Genomic DNA, 18,642 nt, shown 5'->3' on the forward strand with positions numbered 1-18,642 from the left:
TATGGTAGTTCTTTTCTTAGTTTTTTATGGAACCTCCATACCATTCTCCATAGTGACTGTACCAATTTACATTCCCACCAACAGTCCAGGAGGGTTACATTTTCTCCACACCCTCTCCAGCATTTATTGCTTGTAGATTTTTTGATGATGGCCATTCTGACCAGTGTGAGGTGATATCTCATTGTGGTTATGATTTGCATTTCTCTAATGATTAGTGATGTTGAGCATCCTTTCACGTGTTTGTTGGCAATCTGTATATTTTCTTTGAAGAAATGTCTATTTAGGACTTTGGCCCATTTTTGGACTGGGTTGTTTGTTTTTCTGATATTGAGCTGCACGAGCTGCTTATAAATTTTGGAGATTAATCCTTTGTCAGTTTCTTCATTTGCAAATATTTTCTCCCAATCTGAGGGTTGTCTTTTCGTCTTGTTTATGGTTTCCTTTGTTGTGCAAAATCTTTTAAGTTTCATTAGGTCCCATTTATTTTTGTTTTTATTTCCATTTCTCTAGGAGGTGGGTCAAAAAGGATCTTGCTGTGATTTATGTCATAGACTGTTCTGCCTATGTTTTCCTCTAAGAGTTTTATAATGTCTGGCCTTACATTTAGGTCTTTAATCCATTTTGAGTTTATTTCTGTGTATGGTGTTAGGGAGTATTCTAATTCATTCTTTTACATGTAGCTCTCCAGTTTTCCCAGCACCACTTATTGAAGGGGCTGTCTTGTCTCCATTGTATATTCTTGCCTACTTTATCAAAGATAAGGTGACCATATGTGCATGGGTTTATCTCTGGGTTTTCTATCCTGTTCCATTAATCTATCTTTCTGTTTTAGTGCCAGTACCATATTGTCTTGATTACTGTAGCTTTGTAGTATAGTCTGAAGTCAGGGAACTTGATTCCTCCAGCTCTGTTTTTCGTTCTCAAGATTGCTTTGGCTATTCAGGGTCTTCTGTGTTTCCATACAAATTGTGAAATTTTTTGTTCTAGTTCTGTGAAAAATGCCAGTGGTAGTTTGATAGGGATTGCACTGAATCTGTAGATTGCTTTGGGCAGTATAGTCATTTTCACAATGTTGATTCTTCCAATCCAAGAACATAGTATATCTCTCCATCTGTTTGTATCATCTTTAATTTCTTTCATCAATGTCTTATAGTTTTCTGCATATAGGTCTTTTGTCTCCTTAAGTAGGTTTATTCCTAGATATTTTATTCTTTTTGTTGCAATGGTACATGGGAGCGTTTCCTTAATTTCTCTTTGAGATTTTTCATCATTAGTGTATAGGAAAGCAAGAAATTTCTGTGCATAAATTTTGTATACTGCTACTTTTCCACATGCATTGAGTAGCTCAAGTAGTTTTCTGGTAGCATCTTTAGAATTCTCTATGTATAGTATCATGTCATCTGCAAACAGTGACAGTTTTACTTCTTTTCTTATTTGGATTCCTTTTATTTCTTTTTCTTCTCTGATTGCTGTGGCTAAAACTTCCAGTGGTGAGAGTGGGCAACCTTGTCTTGTACCTGATCTTAGAGGAAATGCTTTCAGTTTTTCAGCTTTGAGAATGATGTTTGCTGTTGGTTTGTCTTATATGGCTTTTATTACGTTGAGGTAGGTTTCCTCTATGCCTACTTTCTGGAGAGTTTTTTTTTTTTTTATCATAAATGGGTGTTGAATTTTGTCAAAAGCTTTTTCTGCATCTATTGAGATTATCATCAGTTTTTATCCTTCAATTTGTTAAAATGGTGTAGCACATTGATTGATATGCATATATTGAAGAATCCTTGCATTCCTGGGATAAACCCCACTTGATCATGGTGTACAATCCTCTTAATGTGCTATTGGATTCTGTTTGCAAGTATTTTGTTGAGGATTTTTGCATCTATGTTCATCAGTGATATTGGCCTGTAGTTTTCTTTTTTTGTGACCTCTTTGTCTGGTTTTGGTATCAGGGTGATGGTGGCCTTGTAGAATGAGTTTGGGAATGCTCCTCCCTCTGCTACATTTTGTAAGAGTTTGAGAAGGATAGGTGTTAGCTCTTCTCTAAATGTTTGATAGAATTTGCCTGGGAATCCATCTGGTCCTGGGCTTTTGTTTATTGGAAGATTTTTAATCACAGTTTCAATTTCAATGCTTGTGATTGGTCTGTTCATTTTTCTATTTTTTCCTGGTTCAGCCTTGGAAGGTTGTGCTTTTCTAAGAATTTGTCCATTTGTTCCTGGTTGTCCATTTTATTGGCATATAGTTGCTTGTAGTAATCTCTCATGAACCTTTGTATTTTTGCAGTGTCAGTTGTTACTTCTTTTCCATTTCTAATTCTGTTCATTTGAGTCTTCTCCCTTTTTTTCTTGATGAGTCTGGCTAATGGTTTATCAATTGTGTTTATCTTCTCAGAGAACCACCTTTTAGTTTTATGGATCTTTGCTGTTGTTTCCTTCATTTCTTTTTCATTTATTTCTGATCTGATCTTTATGATTTCTTTCCTTCTGCTTTGTTTTTGTTGTTGTTGTTGTTGTTGTTCTTCTTTCTCTAATTGCTTTAGATATAAAGTTAGACCATTTATTTGAGATTTTTCTTGTTTCTTAAGGTAGGGTTTTATTGCTATAAATTCCCTCTTAGATCTGCTTTTGCTGTCTCTATAGGTTTCCGGTCATCATGTTTTCATTGTCATTTGTTTCTAGGTATTTTTTAATTTCCTCTTTGATTTCTTCCGTGATCTCTTGGTTATTTAGTAGCGTATTGTTTCACCTCCATGTGTTTGTATTTTTTAGTTTTTTTCCTGTAATTGATATCTAGTCTCATAGCGTTGAGGTCAGAAAAGATACTTGATATGATTTCAATTTTCTTAAATTTACCGAGACTTGATTTGTGACCCAAGATATAATCTATCCTGGAGCATGTTCCCTGAGCACTTGAGAAGGAAGCATTTTCTGCTGTTTTGGGATGGAATGTCCTATAAATATCAATTAAGTCCATCTTATCTAATGTGTCATTTAAAGCTTGTGTTTCCTTATTTATTTTCATTTTGGATGATTTGTCCATTGGTGAAAGGGGTGTGTTAAAGTCCCCTACTATGATTGTGTTACTGCTGATTGCCCCTTTTATGGCTGTTAGCATTTGCCTCATACATTGAGGTGCTCCTATACTGCATGCATAAATATTTACAATTGTTATATCTTCTTCTTGCATTGATCCCTTGATCATTATGTAGTGTCCTTGTCTCTTGTAATAGTCTTTATTTTAAAGTCTGTTTTGTCTGATATGAGAATTGCTACTCCAGCTTTCTTTTGATTTCCATTTGCATGGAATATCTTTTTCCATCCCCTCACTTTGTCTGTATGCGTCCCTAGGTCTGAAGTGGGTCTCTTGTAGGCAGCATATATATGGGTCTTGTTTTTGTATCTATTCAGCCAGTCTATGTCTTTTGATTGGAGCATTTAATCCATTTACATTTAGGAGAGTTATCGATATGTATGTTCCTATTACCATTTTCTTAATTGTTTTGTGTTCGTTATTGTAGGTCTCTTCCTTCTCTTGTGTTTCCTGCCTAGAGAAGTTCCTTTAGCATTTGTTGTAAAGCTGGTTTGGTGGTGCTGAATTCTCTTAGCTTTTGCTTGTCTGTAAAGGTTTTAATTTCTCCGTCAAATCTGAATGAGATCCTTGCTGGGTAGAGTAGTCTTGGTTGTAGGTTTTTCCTTTTCATCACTTTAAATATGTCCTGCCACTCCCTTCTGGCTTGCAGAGTGTCTGCTGAAAGATCAGCTGTTAACCTTATGGGGATTCCCTTGTATGTTATTTGTTGCTTTTCCCTTGCTGCTTTTAATATATTTTCTTTGTATTTAATTTTTGATAGTTTGATATGTGTCTTGGCATGTTTCTCCTTGGATTTATGCTGTATGGAACTGTCTGTGCTTCCTGGACTTGACTGACTATTTCCTTTCCCATGTCAAGGAAGTTTTCAACTATAGTCTCTTCAAATATTTTCTCAGGCACTTTCTTTTTTTCTTCTTCTCTGGGACCCCTATAATTTGAATGTTGGTGCGTTTAATGTCCCAGAGGTCTCTGAGACTGTCCTCAATTCTTTTCATTCTTTTTTCTTTATTCTGCTGTGCAGCAGTTATTTCCACTATTATATCTTTCAGGTCATTTATCCGTTCTCCTGCCTCAGTTATTCTGCTATTGGTTCCTTCTAGAAAATTTTTCATTTCAATTATTGTGTTGTTCATCATTGTTTGTTTGCTCTTTAGTTCTTCTAGGTCTTTGTTAAATGTTTCTTGTATTTTCTGTATTCTATCTCCAAGATTTTGGATTATCTTTACTAACATTATTCTGAATTCTTTTTCAGGTAGACTGCCTATTACCTCTTCATTTGTTTGGTCTGGTGGGTTTTTACCTTGCTCATTCATCTACTGCATATTTCTCTGTCTTCTCATTTTGTTTACCTCACTGTGTTTGGGGTCTCCTTTTCGCAGGCTGCAAGTTTGTAGCTCCCATTGTTTTTGTTGTATGCCCCCAGTGGTTGAGGTTGGTTCAGTGGCTTGTGTAGGCTTCCTGGTGGAGGGTACTGGTGCTTGTGTTCTGCTGGGTGGGACTGGATCTTGTCTTTCTGGTTGGCAGGGCCATGTCTGGTGGTGTGTTTGTGAACTTAGTATGATTTTAGGCAGCCTCTCTGCTAATGGGTGTGGTGGTGTTCCTGTCTTGCTAGCTGTTTGGCATGGGGCATCCAGCACTGGAGCCTGCTGGCCGTCCGGTGGAGCTGAGTTTTAGTTTTGAGATGGAGATCTCTGGGAGAGCTCTTGTTGATTGATACTACATGGGGCTGGTGGGTTTCTGGTGGTCCAATGTCCTGGACTCGGCTCTCCCACCTTGGAAGCTCAGGCCTGACACCAGGCCAGAGCACCAAGACCCTGTCAGCCACACAGCTAAGAAGAAAAGGAAGAAAAATAATAATAAAATAAAGTAAATAAAATAAAAAAATTTTAAATTAAAGAAAAAAAGAAGAGAGCAGCCAAACCGATAAACAAATCCACCAATGCTAACAAGCATTAAAAACTAAGATAAACATAAAAATCAGAAACAAGTTAGTTGCAGACAGCAAACCCCAAGTCTACAGTTGCTCCCCAAATCCACTGCCTCAAATTTGGGAACATTCGTTGTCTATTCAGGTATTCCACAGATGCAGGTTTTATCTAGTTGATTGTGGGGATGTAATCTGCTGCTCCTAAGGCTGCTGGGAGAAATTTCTCTTTCTCTTCTTTGTTCACACAGCTCGTGGGGTTTAGCTTTTGTTTTGGCCCCACCTCTGCGTGTAGGTCACCCTCAGGCATCTGTTTCCCGTCCAGACAGGAGGGGGTTAAAGCAGTGGCTGATCGGGGGGCTCTTGCTCTCTCAGGCCAGAGAGAGGGAGGGGTACGGTAGTCATAATTGGAATGCAGCGCAAGCCTGCAGTGTCAGAGGCCAGCCTGACTGTGCAACAGCCTGAAGCGCGCCGTGTATTCTCCTGGGGAGTTGTCCCTGGATCCTGGGACCCTGGCAGTGGCATGCTTCACAGGCTCCTGGGGGGGGGCGTGTGCGTGTGCGTGTGTGTGTGTGTGTGTGTGTAGTGACCTGTACTTGCACACAGGATTCTTGGTGGCAGCAGCAGCAGCGTTAGTGGTTCATGCCTGTCTCTGGGGTCTGTGCTGATAGCCATGGCTCATACCCCTCTCTGGCGCTTGCTTAGGTGGTGCTCTGCCTTCTGTGGGCACACAGTGCAGGAACCCCCTCTCCTCATGCACCCCGAAACGATGGTCTCTTGCCTCTTCAGCAGGTCCAGACGTTTTCCCAGACTCCCTCCCGGGTAGCTGTGGTACACTACCCCTCTTCAGGCTGTCTTCACACAGCCAACCCCCGTCCTCTCCCTGGGATCTGACCTCCAAAGCCTGAGCCTCAGCTCCCAGCCCCCACCTGCCCCGGTGGGTGAGCAGACAAGTCTCTCGGGCTGGTGAGTGCTGGTCGGCACTGATCCTCTGTGCAGGCATCTCTCCACTTTGCCCCTGCAGCCCTGCTGCTGCACTCTCCTCTGTGGCTCTGAAGCTTCCCCCCTTCACCTCCCCCCATCTCCGCCAGTGAAGGGGCTTCATAGTGTGTGGAAACTTTTCCTCCTTCACAGCTCCCTCCCAGAGGTGCAGGTCCCATCCCTATTCTTTTGTCTGTTTTTTTTTTCTTTTGCCCTACCCAGGTACATGGGGATTTTCTTGCCTTTTGGGAAGTCTGAGGTCTTCTGCCAGCGTTCAGCAGGTGTTCTGTAGGAGTTGTTCCACATGTAGATGTAGTTTTGATGTATTTGTGGGGACGAAGATGATCTCCACGTCTTACTCCTTTGCCATCTTGAAGGTCCCCCCAAGCCTTTGGGTTTTTCAAATGTTCTCTGTACTGCCTCCATCCATTTCCCAATTCCTACCATAACAGTGGAAAATGTAATCTTGATTTTCTCTTTCTATAACTATAGAAGGTCTGAATGTTGAGGGGGAAAGTTTTTCACTTGATATTCCTGTGGGAAGGAATTTAGGTCCTCACTTCCATAAATATTGTGAATTCCTCTAATGGAGAACAGGACGATGTGGTGGTACCAAAAAAATGGTCAGACTACTTAACATAATACTGCTTAATAAGAATAGAACTTAAAAAAGGAGGGAGGACAGAGACTAGTTTGATTACTACTAAGACCTTTGAGGAAGCTTCCCTCACCCCATAAATTATATCCTTTCTTTTCTTTAGCTACACAGTATTAAGAATCTAAGGAAACTTTAACACTCATAATTGAAGTTATGGAACTAAGAGCACTAAGACATCCAGTGCATGGATAACTTGAAATACTTTTGAGCTCATTCATCCCTTCAATACCTTTACTGGGACCCTCAAAAAGAGGGAAATAAATTATACGGTAATGGGAAAATGGCTAGCTGGTCAAGCAATTGGTTACCCTGTCCTCCCAGGGACATAGTTGGACACATTTCCCAGAATCTCTTCCAGTTAGACAGGCCATACAACTAAGTTTTGTCCAAAGGAACATGGGCAAGGGATATGTACAACTATCCTGGCCTGACCCATACAAATTTTCCACATGCACTTTCCCCTCTTCCCCTACAGGCTCCTTCAACAGAGAAGACGCTGTAAACTGGGAGAACGGCAGAGCTCTCAGGTTAAAGGAGCCTGGGTCTCAGATGACTGTGGAAAACTGTCCACTGACCTGAAACATCCACACTGGACTTTACATGACAGAGAAATAACCTTGGAAAAGTTACACAACTGGGTCCCATTGTCCTTATGTCAAGGACTTTCAACAATGCCTGATCAAGAGTAAAAGCTCAATGAATATTAGCTTTCATTTTTATGGGAAACAAAGTTTACTTCTTCTTCATTTCCTTCTTTCTCTTGGGCAGAGTGGAGCACAGGGACCACGGGGATTAGTGAAAAGCACTTAGCTGCACTGAACCAGTTACAAAATACTAACTGGTATACTGGTATGTTTTAGTAAAGCAACACTGTAACAGGAACTCAAACAGAAACAACATTTTCTTCTGGATTCCAAGCATTAACTTTTAGGACTGGTCTCTTGCTAAAACACTCAAATCTAATAAAAGATGTAAAATATAAAAAGACAGTGATACTCCCTTCTCTCTTTCTCCCCTTGATATCAAACATTTGGAGATATTCTAAAAGTTCTGACAACCCACATCATTTCTATGGTTTCAGATTGACATAAAATTTGTAAAGAATACTTTGTGCTGTTACATTACTTAACTGATACACTTTAATAATAGCCATACTCAACTTTTATTGATTTTACATTAACAGCTTAGAGAATGCCTTTGGAAACCATGTTTTCCCAACATATTTATGTTACAACACATGACATTTCTTTATGAAAGTATTTGTTAAATCTTTTTGCTGAGGGAGTGGGGAAAAATGAAGAAGGAGGAGGGGAAATAAGATTTCAAAACTAGTCTTCAGTGACAGGCCTAAATATTTGGCAATTATTTCCTTTTATAGAAAATCACAGGATTGTAACTTTGAAACATACCAAAAGTGCAGTGCATCAATTTAATTAAAAAACCAGTGGTGTCTAATATATTCTTTGGGCATCAAATTTCCCTTTCTAAATATAATCAGGGTCATATAATTTTACACTTATTAAATAATGGTTGAAAACAATAACCATCAAAATCTTTAAATAATCCCAGATCTGGATTAAATCATGGTAGTATTAATATTTTCTAAAATTCCTATTTATTTGTTCATCAGTAAAACGTAACAGTTGACAATGTCTCCAGAGAATAAGTTTTCTATGTGTAGGAAGACAATCATCTTATAACACCTGCTACTAATCAGGTCACTGAGCTACTAATACATTATATCACGATATTTTTTCACACTGATTTTTCCATTTCAACAAAGTACAAGTAGTTGTTATCATACCAATTCTGAGTACTTAATCATTCCTGAAACAAGGAACCATCTTCACATTAGTACTTCTTTGTTATGGTGTTTAGTCTTGATACCATCAAGCACAATGAATTTTACTTAATGAATATGGATGAATTAAGGCAAAAGGACATAACCTAGTCCCCTCAATAATTTATCCTCTACCTTTTAAAAAACTGTTGTTGAGGCTATACAAATTACAGACCTACTGGCTGGAAAGACACAGCTTCTCCCTTAGACCAACATTCAGTATTTTGAGCACGATGTTAAAGTCATGGTGTTCACGGCATGTTCCCTTGTTCTACCATTATGGTCGTTCCTCACCTGTACCCACAATACTGATTTTCAAATGATACTGTTCACTTGCTATGTGTCCTGGCTGGAGATTATTTTCCTTGATTAAAAACATTTAATAATTGGGCAATAATCTAATCAGTTTTTTTAAACTCTCCATTGAATAATTTTTCATTTTTACAACCACTTACTGCATGGCTGTTGCGGTTTTCTTCTGTCATCTTCTTCACATAATTAAGTGGTCCGTTCCCTTCAAAGGAGGAGGGATTTTTGAATGAGCCTCCAATTCTATCCCACAATGTGAAATACTGTCCATAGTTATAGTCAAAGAGCATGTGGTGGTCTGTATGATGAGCTGAGCCATTAATAAATGGCCTGAAGATATGGGGAACACGAAAATCACCATCATGAATAGAAATTGTCCAGATATTGACCAAGACGTACAAACCTAAATAAACTACCTTGTGTAATGGGAAGATAAACGGGTATATGTGGTAAGGTAGACCCTGAAGGAAGCCATCCAGAGGATGAAAAGCATGACTTGCAAATGGAGTTGGAATCTTCCAGATATGATGAGGTTTGTGTAAGTGCTACAGAAGAAAAGAAGACCACATTAATGCCACAGACTTTACCCAGTGCAACAATTGACTTAGCTTTTCATGCTCATGGTGTGAGAAATGACCTAACTAAAAAAGTCCCGTTGAATTTAGCAAATTACTTTATAAAATTCCCTCCCCTTCTTTACCCCAAGACAGTAAGATTTTAACACAGCCCCTCCAGACCCATAAAGAAGGATACAAACAAAATGTACCTTGTACCTGTCATGACTAAGGCTACTTAGGTATTTAATAAGTTAGGGGAAATTCTTGAAAATAGAGACAGGATTTATAATTATACATTGCTGAAATGTGCATTTTCTCTCTTCCCCTACAAATGACCCGACCTTATTACCTTATACACAAGTCTATGATGAAGGCCTCTGTGAATCCAGTAGATCAGCATGTCAGTGAAAAAGAGAAAGGACAGTACACTAGCGATGAATTGAAGCCAGCCTACAAGACACAACAGGAGACGGCAGAATCAAGATTCAGCGCCCAGGAGCAGAGCTTACTTTTGACATGTCCATCTAAGAAGACGAAATTTGATCCTAGACATAAACCCTGTAAACTATCTGCTCTGGTTAATTCAGTACATCACAACCTCCATCTCCCTTGACTCTCTGGGATCTGCTCAGTTCCCTCTCATAAAAACTTGAAGCGTCCCACCTACAATATTTCTTCATTAAACTATGAGGATATTTATGAAACAGAAAGAGTAAACCCCTATGGCATCTTTATCATTTAAATGCTGGAGAATAATGCTATTTATTTTTTCTTCATATTAATCATCATAAAACATATCTTTACATATTAACTCCCCTGCTTAGAATTTTATTTTCCCTTGAAATGCTGTAAGCCTAGCATTCACTCCATAACCCAACCCCTTCTGATCTTTCCAACCTCATATGCTCGTGTACTAACCAGGCTGGTTCACTCAATATCCTCCCAACATCTTCAAAGTCTTACCTCTATACTTTTACTCAAACCATCTAGAATGCCCTCTCTCCTTTTATTTTTATTCATATTTTGATCCACTTTCCAAGGCTGAGCTAATTCAGCACACTGGTGTGTAATTTTTGTTCCCTCCTTTAAATAACAAACCTCTTACTTGCTGACACCAGCAAGCTTGGATTCCAGTCCCAGATCCACCACTTATTTGTTAAGTGAGCTTGGCAAGTTACTGAAATTCTCTGTACACTTAATTTACTCACCTATAAAAGGAGCATCGTAATAGTGCCTACCTCATAGAGTTAATAGAATAAAATGGATTGGTAACACGTGAAAAGCTTAGAACTGAAGCTGGTACATATCAAAAATAAACGTTAACTATGATTCTTACTTTCTAATACTAGATACTAGAAATGTATCTTGATGAAATAATTCCAGAATTTCACAAAATTTTAGTTTAGTCACTGTAGTACTGTTTATAATAGAAAACCAAGAACAACCTAAAGGTCTAAAAATTACGGATCATTTAAATAAACTATGGATATCTATACAATGCAATACTATAAATATATACTGTATAACGTCAATATTTATTGACATGAAAATATGGGCATAAACACTGCTAAGAGAAAAAAATCAGAGTTCAAACCAGTATGCATAGTAAGGGTTTCAATTCTGTAATGTAAATAATGAAGTACTACAGGCATAGAAAAGAGAAAGAATATACATCAAAAGAGTTACAGTTTCCAGGTAGCAGAATGATGGATTTTTTTAAAAAATCGGTGTTTTCTGATTTTTTATAAATATCATGTACTACTTGAGCTTTTTTTCAGATGTTTGAATTCAATAAAGATAACAGGAAACAAATTCAAGGCTCTAGCTCTGATCATTCCCCTGGGCACAATTTCATCTACAACAAAGACTTTAAAGAAGCAGATTTGGTTCTTTAGAGAAACCCATCTGTTCCAGACATTTACACCATACACTCACCGTCTGGAAACTCCTCTATGCTGTCATACAGTTTGCTGTAACCTCTCACCTCTAGCAGGAACACTGAGACCGTGGGGAGGCTTATCCATGGCATTGACTGGACAGAATGCATAATCTCTCGATAGACTTGGTTCTGAAAATGAAGTTTCCAATACTTACAAACCATAAAATCTATGGTAAACAAAACTAGCATAAAATTGTTCTGGATTGGATTTTTAAAATCTCTTTTATATGAAGGAGTTTACCTCCAAATTGCTTCTACTGAAGTGTTACTATGTGGGCGTGGGTGTGTAAGAAAAACATTTCTTTTGTATGAAGCAAATGCAACAAATATTTTAAATTCTGAAACTTTTTTCCTTCCCACAAAATCTCTATTCCAAAGTTCTATTTACAGAATAATCAGTTCTTTCATAATTAACTTTCATACTCAACCCTCTCTATTTTTTTTCAGTCCTTGTAGTGACTGACAAATACAAATAACTGAAATAGAAAAGTGATTGTAAACAAGTCTGAATTTACTGAGTTTGGATTATCTGGTCAAAAAATATATACATAGTAAAAGCATATTTCAGTTTGTGAAAGTCAAAACAATTACACAAATGTATACATTTATTTATTCATCACTATCAGCAAAGAAATTCTCATCTATGTATCTAGCAAGACCAGGCTTACAGTTAAAAAAAAAAAAGAAAAAAAAAGTAGGGGCTTCCCTGGTGGCGCAGTGGTTAAGAATCCGCCTGCCAATGCAGGGGACACGGGTTCGAGCCCTGGTCTGGGAAGATCCCACACGCCGCGGAGCAACTAAGCCCGTGTGCCACAACTACTGAGCCTGAGCTCTAGAGCCCGCAAGCCACAACTACTGAGCCCGTGTGCCACAACTACTGAAGCCCGCGCACCTAGAGCCTGTGCTCCGCAACGAGAAGCCACCACAATGAGAAGCCAGCCCACCACAACTAACAGTAGCCCCCGCTCACCGCAACTAGAGAAAGCCTGTGCACAGCAACGAAGACCCAATGCAGCCAAAAATAAATAAATTAAAAAAAAAAAACCTCAAAAAAAACTTTAAAAAAATTACAACTTACTTACCTGTTTAAATTAAATTAAAGAAAAGAGAGAGGGGATTAGCCTTTCCAAAAATATCTAACCCATTTGGGGCTGTTTTCAGAAACTCTAAAAAGATTAAAACAGTTTAATCTGAAAATCTCACAAATACATATTGTTATTTTTACTGTAATAATTAAAAAATAGGTAAGAAAATCACTTACCTTTAAAAATTGTGGGTGTTTCATTAATGAATGATCATAGACAAAATAATAACTCAGCGTTGCGAATAAGAAATAAAGGATATAAGCACCGAGATTTGTTATAATCAGGAGACTGACAGCTTGTCGGAAGATACTGTCCTCTGGCCACGTGGCTGGATATATGTATGGTGTAAAAAAATAATAATCTGCAGCATTGAGTACAAGATCCATCTTAGCCCCTAAAGGATAAACATGTACAACAATTATTTACCCATGTTGACATTTCTCAAAGCAAAAAACTTTCAGAAAAACTACATATGAAGTTCCTGCCTTCATAAGTATATGTAGTACAAGTCTGCTGCTACCAGAATTCACTAAATGACATCTCTAGAGCCAGCAGGATCTTCAATGTCATCTCTAGTTCAGTCTCTTGATATAATACATAGCGACACTGAAGTTCAGTTAGAGAAACTGAGGCCCATGAAGTTTCTTCTCCAAGGTCAAGCTGAAAGGTGGCATAAGTCCAGATCTAATTGCACCTTAGTGTTCTCTTCCACTATGTCCTATTGCCATAGGACATGGCAAGAGTAAACATGGCAAATAGTAAAGATGTGGAACACAGGGCACTAGGTACTCAGGCAAATGGTTTACTCCTTCAGCTGCAAGTTTCAGCAGCATCTTTCTCCTAAAAGGACTCATATTTCAGAGATTTTTGCTTCAATGCTGAGACTTAAGACTTAAGACTTAAGAATTCCCTAAATGGTATCTATTCTGTGACTGTAACCAAAGAAGTCAGGGACTATCTATTCTCGTGACTAACCCTAACTCTCATTGACAGAACAAAGGGAGATGTATTCTTGGCAGTGACAAATAGAATACATTTATTCCTCACCTCCCTCTCCTCCCCACCCCAGTCAGGGGCTGGCAAACTGTGGCCCACGGGCCGAACCCAGGGCCTGTTTCGGTAAAGAAGCTTTGTTTGAACACAGCTATGTCCAGATGTGTCTATGCTGTCTATGGCTGCTTCTCTGTACTACGAAGTCAAGGCTGAGTCACAGCAATAGACAGCATGGCTCACAACGCTGAAAACGTTTATTATCTAGCCCTCTAAAAGGAAAGTTTGCCAACTCCTGTTCCAGATGCTTAAACTTTGAAAAACTTTAGTCGATTCTATATTCATGATCCTGAATCTAGTTCAACAACTTCATGGTCAGCTTCTGTGAGCTGACCACTGACTCTATCATTTATGATCTACTTTCTCCTTCTTCACTGCACTGTTTGTAGTGGGAAATGTGTCCTGTATTCCAAACACCTCTCATCTATAATTAAAACTTTTGAACAACAACAACAATAACAAAAAACCAGTCTGAAAATTGCCACTGGGTTTTTAGTCTCTTAAAATCAAATTCTAGAAGCTCTTTATTTATTAGGGTGTTTATCCCCTTGTTTGTGATATGAGTTGCAAGCATTTTTTCTCACATTGACATGGAAAGAAATTTTTAATCAACTAATGCAGATATTGACATACATCCTTCGTCATATATTGCTAATTCACTCAAACAACAATTAAGTATAAAGCACTGCACTAGGTGATGAGCATACAAAGGTTAAAAAGATATAGTCTAAATCCACATTCAAGGTTAGGCAACTACAGAAATGAATAGTTACATCAATATGACAAGTGCTATAATAAAGGTATATATATGCAAATTGTGTGAAATCAGAAAAGACAACACAACTACCTCAGCTTACAACAGAAGGCTGTATAGTGAAGAATTTTGATTTGGGCTTTGAAGAACATTATCAGAAAAAAAAAAAAAGGTTAGGAATAGCTATTTCAAGTAGAAATAACAACTGCAAAGGCATGGAAAGGTCATGGTCCATTCATGGTTCAAGGGATGTGGCCCATTAGGAATATATCGTACTGATGAGAAGCAGGGAGACTAGGTTGCTCCTGAGGTAGACTAACCTAGAGAAGATGACCGCCTGACCTCAGGCAATAGCTGTGAGAATAGACACATTCATCAGAGACTTGGCAAGTAAGATAACCCATGGGACTTGATAACTGATTAGATACTGGAGTGTGAAAGAAGAAAAAATCTAGTGGGAATTTGGTACTAGCAGATGCAAACTATTATATATAGAACGGATAAACAACAAGCTCCTACTGTATAGCACAGGGAACTATATTCAATATCCTGTAATAAACCATAATGGAAAAGAATATGAAAAAGAATATACATATGTATAACTAAATCACTTTGCTGTACACCAGAAACTAACAAAACATTGTAAATCAACTATACTTCAATTAAAAAAAAAAAAGAAAGAAATCTATGTTGATTGTGAGATTTTACCTTGCCCGAATGGATGGTGATGCTATGATAATCAAAATTGGGAATACTGTGGAGCTAGCAGACTTGGGGGCAACAGGGACTTTGGGGGTGTGAGGAATGATGGGTTCAGTTTGGGTCTTTAAAAAAAATTTTTAATTAATTAATTTATTTTGGCTGAGTTGGGTCTTCGTTGCTGCGTGCGGGCTTTCTTTAGTTGCGGGGAGCAGGGGCTACTCTTCATTGCGGTGCACGGGCTTCTCATTGCGGTGGCTTCTCCTGTTGTGGAGCATGGGTTCCAGCTGCGTGGGCTTCAACAGTTGTGGCACGTGGGCTCAGTAGCTGTGGAGCACAGGCTTAGTTGCTCCGCAGCCTGTGGGATCTTCCCTGACCAGGGCTCGAACCCGTGTCCCATGCATTGGCAGGTGGATTCTTAACCACTGTGCCACCAGGGATGTCCCTAGTTTGGGTCTTAAGTCTACTTGCTGTGGCTCATCTGGGCTCCTAGGCGAAAGCAGTAGGCTACATGCAAATATGAATCTGAAGTTCAAAAGGGAGCCTAGTAGTATCGCAACAGTTGAAGCCATAAAGGATGGAGCAGCAGGTTAAGTACGTAAAGTAATACCAGAAACATAAACAATGAAGAAGAACCCAACAATTCAAAAGAATATTGCTATACCACTAAAGCTTGGTAAGAGTTGGTAAACTAGTCTTGCATGTTACCTATAGTGCCAACAGCCATAATTCCATAGTATTTGAGACAGCACCGTGTAGCCAAAAATAACTCAAACGTTAACCAAGAATCTTCTTTATTCAACCTTTAATATCCGATGTAAGTGAAAACTTTAATACGATCTCAGTCCTTAATTATAAAAAAAACTCTTTAATTTTGCTTTTAACTGAAGACCATGCGAGTTGTGTTGATTTGCATATGCCCTGTACATAACTGCTGTGACAGTAAACCAGCACCTAGAAGGGAGGAGGGAATGAACCTCCGTCCATCTGGAGGCAGTTGAGATACTGTGAGATGAAACCTGTTGTTAAGTGTTTTCAGATTTTGGTTTCAATTAATTCTATTTGTGGGATGTAGTAATTAGGTATTCACAAATATATTGCTGTAATTTCTGACATCTAACATAAAAAAAGTTTGAAATCACTAACAATTACGATCTCAAAACTGCAATTCAATTTTGAAGTTTATATTCAAACCCACATCTGAGAAATGGAGAAAGCATATCTACTTTACAGAATTGTTCTAAGATTTAGAGACGAAGTACATAGTGGTGTGGTACTATCTGACACGGGGAAGCTCATCAACAAATAGGAGCTATTATTACTACTGTTACAGGAACCAAAGCTGGGCCCAAATCACTTTAACCTACAGTAGAAACAGATGTCATTTGATGTTTTAAAGAAATAACTGTTCATTTCTAATATCAATATTTACTGTATATGAGGTATTGTAAATATTAACTCATTTAACCCTCTCAAGATATACCCTAAAAGTCAGGTGCTAGTATTATTCTTGTCTTATAAGAAAGCTGGACACAGAAAATTCCCAGAGTCATCAAGTAAATAAATGCTGGAGAAGGGATTCAGTCACTCCCTGGCTGGTTGCAAAATCCATGGACTTGAACCAAGTTCTACTGCTTCTTCATTAGTATCTCTTCAGCTCCTTAAATTTTTAAATTCTCAGTGACTCTACACACTCACATACTTCTGCACAGAATTTTTTTTTTTAATTTTTAATTTTTTGGCTGCATTGGGTCTTCGTTGCTGCGCGTGGGCTTTCTCTGGTTGCGGTGAGCGGGGGCTACTCTTTGTTGCAGTGCTCGGGTTTTGCATTGTGGTGGCTTCTCTTGTTGTGGTTGTGGAGCACGGGCTCTAAGTGCACCGGCTTCAGTAGTTGCAGCATGTGGGCTTAGTAGTTGCGGCACGCAGGCCCTAGAGCACGCAGGCTTCAGTAGTTGAGGCGCGTGGGCTCAGTAGTTGTGGCTCGTGGGCTCTAGAGCGCAGGCTCAGCAGTTATGGCACATGGGCTTAGTTGCTCCACAGCATGTGGGATCTTCTGGGACCAGGGCTCGAACCTGTGTCCCCTGCATTGGCAGGTGGATTCTCAACCACTGCGTCACCAGGGAAGCCCATTTTGCATATAATTTTAAGGGGTTTATATCCACTAAAGTCAGGGGCTCTACAGACCCTAAGTTAAGTACCCCTAACAAATAGAAACTTACTTTATTTTACTTTGGCTGAAACAAAGAAACCTTTTCTTAAAACATAGTTATCAACAAAACACAATTAGGCTTAAAATGACTTGAGTCATTCTGCTTTACTTTAAAAGTATAGATAATATACTGTTAGTTTAATAGCTAACATTTATTGAAAACCAGGTATTACTTAAAAAGCACTTTTTATGTATCACCTCGCTTGATTCTCACAACTATATGAGGTAGATACTTCTATAACCCCCATTTTAAAGATAGGGAAAATGAAGGCAGGAATATTTAAATAAGTTGTTAACTAATGTAACAATAACAAATAACAAGTAACAGCTGGGATGTATATTCCAGAGCCTGTTCTCCTAGCTACTACATTGTAATATCTAGGTGTAGGCATGCAGATGGGGAATTTTGATTATCCCATGTTAATTATATTACATAATGAATGGGAAAGCACTCTGTAAATGAGCAAGGGTCATGTGTTTAGTTTTAGGTGCTTATCATTAGAAACTTGAAAAGAAAAAAAATCAATGGTGATATAAAGACAGGTAGCCTACAGGTAGTTATAAAGTTGTTATCACCTACAGGTGATATAAAGACAGGTGGTTTGGCTACCACAAACTTTCCAGTTTGGAAACTATCTCCTATACCACCTCCAAATTTGCTCTGCTGTTACACAGGGATGCTAGCAGACACGATTCTTCCTATTAGGATGCTAAACTAATAGATCATTTCCCTTTCCTTCTTGTCTTCTCAAACCGTGGATTGTTGTCCCTCCGTCCTAATTACACTGCAGTAACTGGCGCTTGCTTCAACTTAATTCCTTTGCTGCTTGAAAGAAAAAAAAAATCCTCTCAAGAACAGAGGGAAATCCGTCGCAAAATGCTTTATTAGTGTTGAGTGGACAAACTTGCCTTGGATAAGAGATCTCCAATAGCCAATATCAAACGTTTCATATTTTTCACGCCCATCCACATGTCTGTTTCTTTCACCTCTCCCTGTGCCCTGACATACCCCCCCTCTGTCCGGGCAGAGGCCCCTAATCTGGAGGTCTCTGGCGACAACCAGCCTCCCGCCAGCCCCGGCCAGCGCGCGTGCCCTGCGTCCTGCACGTTCCCCATCACAGCCGCCGCCTAGCCGGTTGTTTTCAGGACATCCGGCTACCTGGCGTCCGTCTCTGCTAACCGTCTCTGCTAACCGTCAGCGCAGGAGTCCTCAGGTCAAGTTTCGCAGACAGAACCCCAGAGTCAGCCTAGTGCCTTACATCTAGGAGGCAGTCAACGAACGCCTGCGGGAAGCTGAAGAAGGGGGCAGACGCACTCTCAACTTCCCCACCTGGGTCTTGCCTTAGTCTCTCCACCCCCTTTTCCTCCTCTGCTCTCGCTTCCAGCTCAGGTGTATTCCCTCCTTTCCCCGCCCCCCTGTCATCCCTACCTAGAGAGGGTCCGCCGCCGGCTGCCGATTCGGTTCCTGCAGTGCCCCGGCTGCTCCAGCTACTGGACCGCGTCTGTCAGCAAGCAGGCAAGGTCTGGAAGGGCGTAGCCTGACCCCACGC

At 39.4% G+C, this 18,642-nt stretch overlaps 1 protein-coding gene across 1 annotated transcript; it reads right to left on the reverse strand.

Annotated features, from left to right (window-relative positions):
• Positions 1 to 7,750: 7,750 nt before the first annotated feature.
• Positions 7,751 to 18,610, reverse strand: SC5D (sterol-C5-desaturase). The gene is made up of 5 exons (XM_060017767.1): positions 18,522 to 18,610; positions 12,557 to 12,774; positions 11,292 to 11,424; positions 9,706 to 9,806; positions 7,751 to 9,344 (listed from the first exon to the last, which is right to left on the reverse strand). Exons 2-5 carry the CDS (start codon positions 12,764 to 12,766, stop codon positions 8,889 to 8,891), a joined length of 900 nt encoding a protein of 299 aa, XP_059873750.1. The 5' UTR covers positions 12,767 to 12,774; positions 18,522 to 18,610; the 3' UTR covers positions 7,751 to 8,888.
• Between the last annotated feature and the right edge of the window lie 32 nt (positions 18,611 to 18,642).

The sequence above is a fragment of the Delphinus delphis genome, chromosome 8, assembly GCF_949987515.2.
Source record: "Delphinus delphis chromosome 8, mDelDel1.2, whole genome shotgun sequence".
Classification (NCBI taxonomy): domain Eukaryota; kingdom Metazoa; phylum Chordata; class Mammalia; order Artiodactyla; family Delphinidae; genus Delphinus; species Delphinus delphis.